General features: G+C 36.1%; 1 protein-coding gene across 10 annotated transcripts in view; it reads right to left on the bottom strand.

Annotated features, from left to right (window-relative positions):
- The window catches only part of CYP39A1 (cytochrome P450 family 39 subfamily A member 1), a 103,053-nt gene extending 91,432 nt beyond the window's left edge, over nucleotides 1-11,621 (bottom strand). For 3 of the 10 annotated variants that reach the window (XM_003311351.4, XM_054685875.2, XM_009451395.4), the window contains exons 1-2: nucleotides 11,092-11,527; nucleotides 874-1,009 (exon numbers count right to left, since the gene is read on the bottom strand). In XM_003311351.4, coding sequence (XP_003311399.1) covers nucleotides 874-1,009; nucleotides 11,092-11,268 — 313 coding nt within the window. In that variant the 5' untranslated portion in view covers nucleotides 11,269-11,527. Of the gene's footprint in view, nucleotides 1-873; nucleotides 1,010-11,091 lie in introns of all 10 variants that reach the window. The other 7 variants (XM_009451394.4, XM_054685874.2, XM_009451393.5 and 4 more) reach the window with 5 other exon arrangements.
- Nucleotides 11,622-11,759: the final 138 nt, after the last annotated feature.

Here is an 11,759-nt window from a genome sequence, read left to right on the forward strand (position 1 = left end):
AAGAAGCACTAAATAATCAAAGAATTTCACCAACAGGTTGTGATGATCATGCATACAAGAAGAAAAAATATATATAATTCTATTGATTACTGGTAGCTTTTAAAACAAACTTTCTTGTCTTAATGGCAAGAAATGCACAAAAGGTTACATGAAAAGGAACCAAAGAAGAAAAAAGGGAAACAGAGAGAAAGAAGCCACAGAGAATAGAAGTAAGCAAAAACATTGTGAAAGCACAAAAAAGAACCAGACACAAATTGAACCAGCTCTGCGTTCTAGGGAGGACACATGGCCCCAGTACACACAATTGCAACCTAGGAAGAAATGAAGGCAGACAGCCATACTGGAAGCATGCTGACTGTACAATCTGGTAGTCTCTGAAGATGGAGGATTTGTGAAAGGGCAAGTCAAGCTCCCATTGACCATAATAGCCCTATAAAATTTGTCAGGAAATGCCACTGTAAAGGATTTACTAAGCCATGGAATTCTAGTTTCAGGGACTGAGTAACATGTAACCAGTCCAAGAGCTGTACCCTGTAGAACACTGTATACACAGCAGTGGAACAGAGTTAGTGACATCTTGGAAGCTGTAACATGATACAGATTCCAAATATTCTCTAAAGAAAACATCAATGAGGTAACCTTATCACTTTCACGTGTCTAATTCAAATCTAAATGTATTAGGCTGCCATTCATTTGCATTTCAATGGCCAGACTATCCTACCCATAACTCTTTCCTCTTCTACCCATACCTCAAGAATAAAATAATGGACCCTCATCATTCTTGATAGAGGAATGAGGATGTAATTTTTACCTAAAACTACTCCTGGATTCCAATGTTGGATTTCGAATGGACTATCTGAAAATATTCTTTACCTGTACGATAAACGATATTTTGCACTGCTAGTTCAAAATCTACTTTTTTGGACTTTAGAAACACATTAATTCCTTCTTCTTCAGTAACAAAGGTCATTCGGTTTCCCATAGCAAAGACTGTAAATACTGGTCCATACTGAAATAAAACAAACATAGATTATATTAGTAAGCATTCCTAAGCCATGTTTAAGACCATTCTCCTCAAGAATCCTAATGCTGAAGTTATAGTCAAAAGAAAAATTATTATATTTGGCAATTAGTTATAAATTTTGATTGTTTCAGCCAGATCTGAATTATATACATTTTAATTTGTTCTGTCCTAATATGTAATGTTCCCTTTGATCATTTTATTGCCTATTTGTAGCTTCCTTTCTTGTACTATGAAATAAGTAGAAAATAATAATTATAAATAATTAGAAATTATATCAACATTGTGACATTTAAACATTGTTTTCAAGATATTAGTAGACTTATAAGCAACCTATAGCTGAATATTGTTCAACAAAAAGGTTCAAAATTGCCAACTGGTTTATGGGAAATCCATGGTTATTCAACAATGTCTTGCAATCCTATACACTTTTCTAATCTGTTCACTTTCCTAGTTTTCAAAATGACTATTTCACCTGTACAACCTGCCCAACCTCTCCATTCTGACATAGTGTCCCTGCCTTGTAACTCACTAGAAAAATGGAGCAATCAAGTAGCGGTCTCAGTTTCTCGCTACTAAATCCTGCAAGGTATATACATTTGCACCCATTCTCCATGCGTTCCCTCCTCTTAACATGGATGGAGGTTCCTGCCCTTGTGAAATGTCAACACTTCTCCATTTGTGTTATGGATCCTACACTCTTGCCTTCTCTCTTCTACATTTATGACTCTCTCTCTCCTACATCATTAATTTTCCCCTCTTTATCAGATCACTCTTAGCAACCTTTGAACATACTGTAGCACAGGGTTTGATAGCAGGGGTCTATGACCTTGTTGGGAAAAAAAATGTCATCATTTTTATTGGCGTCTAAGTATAATTTAGCAGTTTCTTCAATTATGAATGTGGGCAACAAACCTCAGTCTTCTCCATGACTCTATCATCAAAAGAAATCACCATACTTTCATATTCCATTACAGCATTATACATATCTCAAGGCATAATTTATGCTCATCACTACTTCAGTATTAGTCATTTCTATACCTCCCAAGAGATGGCACATGATTACTCCTGCAACACAGTGTTGGGTGCTACTAGGCAACTTGCAGGCCCAAAAATCATTAAGCCACCAGAAAATGAAGTCCCATTTTTGTACATTAGTGATCCAGACATCTACACTGCTTTCTAACATTCCTATCTGTATTTGTTTGTTAACCAGTACTTAGAAGATGACTAATTTTCATTGTTAAAGTTTTGTTCAAATGAGAATTCTTAACTTCCCATTAGTAGGTAGCTTTTTGTAACATCTATAAGCACCTGGCCACAAGTGTAGACTAACCACATTCAAATACATTGAATCAGCAGTTGAGATAATTGTTGATGTGAGGCATTTAAAGTAACTGCAATATAACTGCGGAGTGAAAGATGGTCACGCACAGTGTTAGAAATTATGTAACAGGGTTTTGTTGTTGTGCTTGTTTTACTTGCTTTCCTTTTTTTCTTTTTTTGTATGCAATGTCAGCAGCCTCGGTGTTACGAAGTAAAGGCAGGCACACACGGTATGTTGTAGAAGTGGTGCTTGTATATTTTTTAACTAAACCTTTTATTTAGAGATAATTGTAGATTATCATGCGGTTGTAAGAAATGTTACAGAAAGAGCCTACGTATCCATTACTGTTTTCCCAGTATTAACATCTTGCAAAACTATAGTACAGTATCACAACCAAGTTATTGACATTGATACAGTCAAGATACAGAATGTTTCCATCACCACAAAGATCTTAAATGATGCCCTTTTATAGCCAGCCCCCACTGTTTCTCTCACTCCTACCTTCTCATTAATCCTTGGCAACCACTAATCTGTTCTCCACTTCTATAACTTTGAATTTCACTATGTCATATAAACAGAAGCATTTAGTATACAATTTTGGGGGACTGGCTTTTCATTCAGTGTAATTCTCTGAATGTTCATCCAAATTGTGTGTATCAATCATTAATTCCTTTATATTTCTGAGTAGTATTCCACTGTATGAATGTACGACAGTTTATTTAAACATTATGAAGGCTGGGCTAGACATGCCTATAATCCTACTGCTTTGGGGGTCTGAGGCAGGAGTATCGCTTGAGCCCAGGAGTTTTTGAGGTTGCAGTGAGCTACGATTTGCACCACTGCACCCTGGGCGGGGCAACACAGCAAGACTGTCTCTAAAAATCAAAACAATAAAAATGAATAAGGTTGAAAGACAGTAAGATTCTTTTCAGTTTAGGGCTATCACAAATAGTGCTTCCATAAACATCCATATCTGGGTTTTTATGTAAACATTAAGTTTCTCTGTGATAAATTCCTAGAAGTGCAATTGCCAGGTCATATGGTTGGCTGCGTGTTTGGATGTTTAAGAAACTGAGAAAGTGTTTTCTGGAGTGGCTGTACCATTTTATATTTCCACCATATGTATAAGTAATCCAGTTTCTCTGTATCCTCAGCAATATTTGGTGTTGTTGCAATTTTTATCTTTGCCGTTCTGATAGATGTGTAGTAGTATCTCATGATTTTAATTTGCATATCTCTAATGACTATTGATGTTGAACATCTTTTCGTGTACTAATTTGACATCTGAATATTCTCTTCATTGATACATCTTGTTTATGTCATCTGCCCATTTTCTAACTGGATTTTGTATTATACTGTTGAGTGTTGAGAGTTCTTTATATATTCTAGATACTAGTCCTTTGTTGGATATGTGGTTTGCAAATATTTTATCCCAGTGTGTAGCTTTTCTTTAAATCTTTTTAATGAGCTCTTTTACAGAGCAAATGCTTTTAATTTTGATGAGGTTCAATTTATCAGTTTTTCCTTTTATGAACTGTCCTTTTGGTGTCAAGTCTAAGAGCTATTTTCTATCCCAAATTAGGAAGACATTCTTCTATATTTCTTTCTACAGGTTTTATATCTTTATGTTTTACATTTAAGTCTGTTATCTATTTTGAGTTAATTTTATATCAGATATAGGACTTAGGTAGAAATTCATGTTTCGTGTGTGTTGGGAGTGGTTCTTTGTTGTTGTTTTGTTTGTTTTGGCTTACGCTATCAAATTGCTCCATCACCATTTGTTTAAAAAGGCCATCTTTATTTCATTGAGTTGTTTTTGCACCTTTGCCAAAAATCACTTGGCATGTTTGTGTGGCTCTATCTCTAGATACTCTTTTTTTTTCCACTAATCTTCGTGTCTATCCTTCTGCCAGTACTAAATCATCTTGATTAATAATAGGCCTTGAAATTGAGTGGAATGATTCCTCTCATTCTATTCTGCTTTTTCAAAATTGTTTTATGTATTTTAGTTTCTTTGTCTTTCCATATAAATTTTAGAATAACCTTGTCTATATCTACAACAAATCTTGCTGGGAATAGCATTTGCATCAAACCTGGATATCAGTTTGGAGGAAACTGACATCTTTAATATGTTGACTTTTCCAATCAGGAACACAGTATGTCTCTCCCTTAAGACCTTTGATTTTTTTCATCAATGTTTTGTGGATTTTAGCATACAAGTTCTAAACATTTTGTTACATTTATACCTAAATATTTCTTGAGTTATTTTAAATGGTAATGTATTTTTAATTATGGTTTCCACATGTTCATTGTTAGTATGTAATCAAACAATTGATATTTTTATGTATACCTTGTATTTATTCCAGAGGTTTTTGTAGACTCCTTGGGATTTTCTACATAGACAATCATGTAATCTGCAAATTAAGACAGTTTTATTTCTTATTTTCGAATCCATATATATTTTCTTTTCTTTTCTTACTTTATTGCACAGGCTAAAATTTCCAGCACTATGCTGAATAAGAGTTGTGACAACAGAGATCTTTGCTTTGTTCCCAATCACATGGGGGAAGTATTTAGTCTTTCATCATTTAAGTGTCCTGTTAACTGCAGGATTTTTGTAGATGTCCTTTATTGAGTTAGGAAATTTCCCTCTATCATGAATCCTGATATCATGAATGGATATCAGGAATGGATATTGAATTTTGTCAAATGCTTTTTCTGTATCAATTATGTGCTTTTTCTTCTTTAGCTTGTTAATACAGCAGCCTATGTGGATTGACAGACTTCACTCGGTAATTCTTTTCATATACTGATAAATTTTATTTGCTGATATTTTGTTATTTCTGCATCTATTAATATATTCATAAGTAATATTTGTCTGTAGTTTTTTTCTGTACTATCTGTGGTTTGAGATCAAGGTAATACTAGCTTCATAAAATAGACTGGGAAATGTTCCTTTGTCTTCTACTTTCTGGAAGAAATGGAACTCATAGTTAATTCTTTTTTAAACATTTGGTATAGTTTTCCAATGATACAATCTGGGCATAGAGAATTCTTTTTGGGAGGTTATCAAAATACAAATTCAATTTCCTTAATAGTGTAGGGCTATTAAAATTATGTATTGTATATTGGATAGTTTTGTTAGAATACGTTTTTCTAAGAATTGATCCATTTTATATAACTTGTTATGTTTGTAGAGTTATTCATAGTATTTTCTTATCATCCCTTTTGATGTCTGCAGTGATATTCCCTGTTTCATTCAAACATCGGTCATTGGTGTTTTCTCTATCAGTCTTGCATGAAGTCTGGCAATGTTATTGGTCTTCTCAAAAAACCAGTTCTTTCTTTCATTGATTTTCCTTATTTTTTTTTTAATTTTCAACTTCATTGATTTCTGTTCCTTACTATTTCCTTCCTTCTGCTTTATTTGGGCTTATTTCACTCTGTTTATAGAAGGAGATGATTCTTGAAAGTTTATCAATTTCAGGTTTTTCTTTTCTAATATAAGCACATAGAGATAGAAATTATGACATGGTGTATTTTTATTTTCATTTGGTTCAATCTATCTTTTATTTTTCAAGAGACTGGGTTAAAATACAAAGACTCAGAAAAATTGAAAGGGATAGAAAAATATGTATCATCCAAACACTAACCAAAACAAAGTTGGTGCAGCTTTAATAATATAAGAGAAAGTAGATTTTAACTCAACATAGATGACTACAGGTAAGACTTCAAATATCGCTTAGAGTGGCTTAAAGGAGGTGCCCTTCCGAAAGAGCTGTTTAAGTAGACAAACTGCAGAAGTTGTCTAATTTACCTATTTTAATGTAGGGAACTTTGTCTTTTTGGGGGCTGCTTGACATTTAGATCCTATGCCCACATTTTCAGAATTTCACATTCTACACCTGTTGGTGGGAGGTAGACACCATTTCCCTCATTAGAACCTGAAAAATAATGATGCTTTATTGAGCAAATATTTTTCCAACCATCTACTTAAACTATTTATTGAATATTTTTGCAAAATACCGAACTTCAGCCTAGTACACTTTGGGACACTGTGTTTTCAAGTAATGTTTCCAGTGATGATGAGCATTTTTTCATCTGTCTGTTGGTTGAATAAATGTCTTCTTTTGAGAAGTATCTGTTCATATACTTTGCCCACTTTTTGATGGGGTTGTTTTTTTCTTGTAAATTTGTTTGAGTTCTTTGTAGATTCTGGATATTAGCCCATTGTCAGATGAATAGATTGCAAAAATTTTTTCCCATTCTGTATCACTGGCCATCAAATAAATGCAAATCAAAACCACAATGAGATACCATCTCACACCAGTTAGAATGGCGATCATTATAAAGTCAGGAAACAACAGGTGCTGGAGAGCATGTGGAGAAATAGGAACACTTTTACACTGTTGGTGGGACTGTAAACTAGTTCAACCATTGTGGAAGACAGTGTGGTGATTCCTCAAGGATCTAGAACTAGAAATACCATTTGACCCAGCCATCCCATTACTGGGTATATACCCAAAGGATTACAAATCATGCTGCTATAAAGACACATGCACACGTATGTTTACTGTGGCACTGTTCACAATAGCAAAGACTTGGAACTAACCCAAATGTCCATCAATGATAGACTGGATTAAGAAAATGTGGTACATATACACCATGGAATACTATACAACCATAAAAAAGGATGAGTTCATGTCCTTTGTAGGGACGTGGATGAAGCTGGAAACCATCATTCTCAGCAAACTATCACAAGGACAAAAAACCAAACACCACATGTTCTCACTCATAGGCGGGAATTGAACAATGAGAACACTTGGACACAGGAAGGGGAACATCACACACCGGGGCCTGTTGTTGGGTGGGGGGAGGGGGGAGGGGGGAGGGATAGCATTAGGAGATATACCTAATATAAATGATGAGTTACTGGGTTCAGCACGCCAACATGGCACATGTATACATATGTAACAAACCTGCATGTTGTGCACATGTACCCTAGAACTTAAAGTATAATAATAAAAAAAAAATTATAAACCTACTCTTATGCAAACAGTATTGGCACAACAAGAAAATGATTAAGATGCAGACAGGGTAGGTCAAAAAGACTAAAAGGATTAATGCAGATTGTTTGATGTATATTAAAACAGTTGGTAAAAGTTAAAAAAAAAACAAATAATGTTTCCATTGTGTCAACAAATAGATACTTGTAGATAGCTGCAGATTGTCTATACTATTACATGTTTAAAATAACTCTCTCAGAGTGCCAGAAATGTTATCAATGTCTCATGCTTAAAAAATGGTAAATTCTAATAAACAAAAGATTGATATAACCAGGCAGTTTGAAGCATAAACAAAATCTTCTGTCTCAATTATAAAGTACAAAGTATCAGGTTTGCAATATGGGTTTTTCTGTTTTAATAGAATTTCGTAACTAAAGATTGGGTTCTAGCCATCTCAAGGCTCAACTCAGGTAGTCGTATTCACTACCCAGCTGACACGGTTGGTGGCAGAATTTAGTTTTTCACAGGCTACTGGATTGAAGACTTTTGATTTTTACTGGGGTTGGCCAGGGCCTCCCTCTATTGTTTGCCTTGTAGGCCTCTCTATAACGACAGCTTTCATCATCAAAGAGTGCAAACTAGGAAGGCAATTGAGTCTGCTATCAAGCTGAAAGCCTAATCACAGAAGTAACATCAGATCACTTGTGCCATATTGTGTTCATTAGAGGTGAGTCACTAGGTTTTGCTGACACTCAAAAGGAAGTGATTACACAAGGGAATCGTTGCAAGATCATTGCAGGTTATCTTAGAAATCTGACTACCATATGTCTATCGATGAGGAAACTTATTAAATAAATGTAGCCATATCCATGCATCTTCAAAGAATTAGGAGTTCTATATGGTACTAATATGTAAAGAGTAAATCCCTATTGACATAGGAACAGTGTGAGTAATATGACACATTTTGCTTATAAGGCGGAGAATAAAAATCTATAATTCTATTTGCTTGTATACAGTTAAAGAAACTATGAAACAATATATAAGAAATGAATTACAGTTGCCAAGGTTGGGAGTGAGCAGTGAGAACTGGGTGGAAGGGAAAAAGAGGTTGAAGGGACTTTCCCTGTAGTTTTTATATTTACAATTTTTTGAACCGTATAAATGCATGATCTATTCAAAGATTAAATAAAAATAATGGGAAGATGTTTTTGTGGTCACCAAAGTTGTCTCTTCTCAGTCTTCTAGAGGAGCATGAGAAGCTGAGAGTGTTAGCTAATGATAGAGTTTTAGAAGTTTTTTCTTGAAGGTTCAATACGCCATAAGTAGTGTCTTATGCAGGTGCCATTTAGATGCAATTTCGCATCAAGTCTACTGAGTACCTGTTGCAGCCACCGCGAAAACTCAGAATGGACCCCCACCCAAGATCTGGTTTGGATGTTAAGACAATTACTACATTTACACACACACACACACACACACACACACACCTTGAGAGGGTATGAAGAGGTTTATTTCATACACAATGAGACTTCTCTGGGGAAAGAAGGGCAGTCCTCTCAAGCTGATCTGAAAATGACTTGAGAAAACAGTGAAAAGAGACAGGTCTTAGGGTTTCATTGTGGTTAGGGGGTAGGCTGGTGTGAGCCTTCCTGCATGAAGGTTAAGGTTTGTGTGATTTGAATCTCCCCTGGCACCAAAGGTGGGAGCACTCTGGCTTTTTTTTATCATACTGCCCAGATTAAGGGTACAAGAAAAGACAAGAGTGAACCTTAAAAGCTTTTAGTAGTAAAACATCAAATAATGCAGTCATATTCTTTTTTTTTTTTTTTTTTTTTTTTTTTTTTTTTTTTTAAGAGACAAGGTCTCGCTCTGTTGCCCAGGCTGCAGTGCAGTGGCTCAATCATAGCTTACCGGAATCTGGAACTCCTGAGCTCAAGCAATCCTCCCGCCTCAGCCTCTCGAGGAGCTGGGACTACAGGCATGTGCCACTGGACCAGATTAAATTTTTTATTTTTCTATTTAGTTTTTGTAGAGATGAGGTCTTGCTATATCTCCCGGGCTGGTCTTAAATTCCTGGCCTCAAGCAATCCTCCCACCCCTGCCTCCCAAAGTGTTGGGATTACAGGTGTGAGACACAGAGTCCAGCAATAACTTGTTTTGTTTAGTCAGGAAGGCAATAGAGACCTCACAAATATTTAGCCTTCTGACACAAGCTTGTAAAAAAACAGTTCCTTAAAAATTATCAAGATCATATGCATAAGGAAGGCTGTGGGAGACAAAGGAGTATTTCTTTAGGAGATATAATGTTTCATCTATCAGACTAGCAAAAATTGCAAAGAATTATGGTATTCAGTGTGGCCCAGGATTTGAGAAGTTAGGCAATTGCATACAGTCGATGGAAAATAAAAATTGCATATTCATACTTCTTTTTCCAAAAGTAACACATTCATATAAACAATTTAAGTGTGCATGTCCTTTGACTCAGCAATTCTACTCCTAGGAATTTATTCTGAGTAAACAATCAGATAATTGCAAAATGTACAACCACACAATCAATACGTGCACACAAACACGCAAGAATGTTCACTGAAGCACTGGCTGAAAGAAAAAAGGTTGGCAGCAACCTATAAACCCAACTATTGAGATTTAAGTAAACTATTGTATCCTCCTATGACAAAATATAGCCATAAAAGGAAGATTCAAAGTATTTCATGGTACAGGAAAGTTATTCACATTATATGTTAAAATCAAAAGCACATAAAAGAGTATTACACTATTATTCCATTGTTGTTCATTAAATAGTTGTAAATACATAGGAAAAAGACCAAAATAATATAAATACACTAAATTTTTACAGTACAGCTGGTGTGATATTCTGGGTTATTTTTATTTTCGTCTTAGTTATCTTTAATTTTCTATATGTTTTTTACTAAATTGGAATCTCAGAGATTTTGAAGGTAAATGATCAGTGGTAAAATAATGCTACTACGTATAAATTCATTCTACAAATTGGGCTAACCAGATGGAAAATGGGTCACCACAGAAAGTATTATAATTCATAAGAATAATTATAATATCATACAAATTTATTAGACAATCAAATACCATAAAATATTTGTGACTGGAAATTGAATAAAACTTAAAAGACATTAATAAAGGTCTGTTCCTTAAAGTGCTCAGACATTTAAAAGATACTTTCAAGACAAAAACATCTACTACAAGGAGGATTACTAGTCTCCTCAGGCCGTAGTGAAAATGGAGTACATCATCATCAAATAACAACGTCAGCTAAAAATACAGAGCCTGTTTATTGTGTACGGACCAACTATGCAAGCAATTTGTACAATACTTTGGTGTTAACTCCAATTTGGATACGAATTACTCATTTTCACAAACTTAAATTGGATTACACTTTATCTTTCCCAATTACTGAAAACATTTACTTAACACATACACATTTGGAACTTAACTTCGATGAAGTAAAAATACGAAAAGTTAATCTCTACTTCCAAAAATGTAGATGCACGCTGCAATTGTATTTCATTTCTTTCGCAAAATTTTGCACAGGATATTGTTGTTAATTGTTAGTAGAGGAATTCAGAAATGACTAGATCCTTTAGTTGAGGCAAGCAGGTATGTTCCCCGTGTTCTAGCACTGCACTTAAGAGCCAATGAAAGAAAGTTTAAAAAAGAAAGCATTGTCTCCTCTGGAGACCCCGTCTGCCACGACCACATACCTTGATTCTTGCTTTCTCTATAAATTCTAGAGGGGCTTTCCCAAACTCAAATCCAACTCCAATCCAAGGAATCCAGCCCTTGACGCACGGGGGTCTACGCAAATTCTTCCGCTGAAGGAGTAAGAACAGAGCAAGGCAACCCAGGATTATAATCACTGTTGGGGAAATTAGTTCCATGTTTTTGTCCAGCACCTTCCAGAAGCAGAAAAGTGTGAAACAGTCCTGCCGTCCCTTGCTTCTTTTCTGTGGGCTACGGAACCTGTCGGGACTCCCAACCTTTCTGCTGCAACTTTTGCAGCTCTCCTTCGTAACTGTAGCTTCCTTCCTCTGTCCCAATTTTTAGGTGATTTTTCCATTGTCGCTCCCTCCCACCTCCACTTCTCTTTGAATCTCAGCCAGCGCGGAAAAAATGCAAGGAGGGGCAGGGCCGGGCTAGGACTGACGGGCGAGAACGAGCCGCGTTGCCATGGAGACCGGGGGCGGAGCCGCAGAGGGACCCGCGGCCGGCCAATCAGAGACGTAGCGGAGCCCGGCGGACTACATTGCCCAGTAACCTCCTGGGCTCCGCTGTGTTTTTCTATTCTGGGGTGTAAGGGGCAGCTGGACCACTCCAGCTGGGACTGCTAGGAAGGTTGCGGGTCCGCCCGGCCGAGCCGAACGAGGGAAAT

This window comes from Pan troglodytes, chromosome 5 (assembly GCF_028858775.2).
Source record: "Pan troglodytes isolate AG18354 chromosome 5, NHGRI_mPanTro3-v2.0_pri, whole genome shotgun sequence".
In the NCBI taxonomy this organism is placed as follows: domain Eukaryota; kingdom Metazoa; phylum Chordata; class Mammalia; order Primates; family Hominidae; genus Pan; species Pan troglodytes.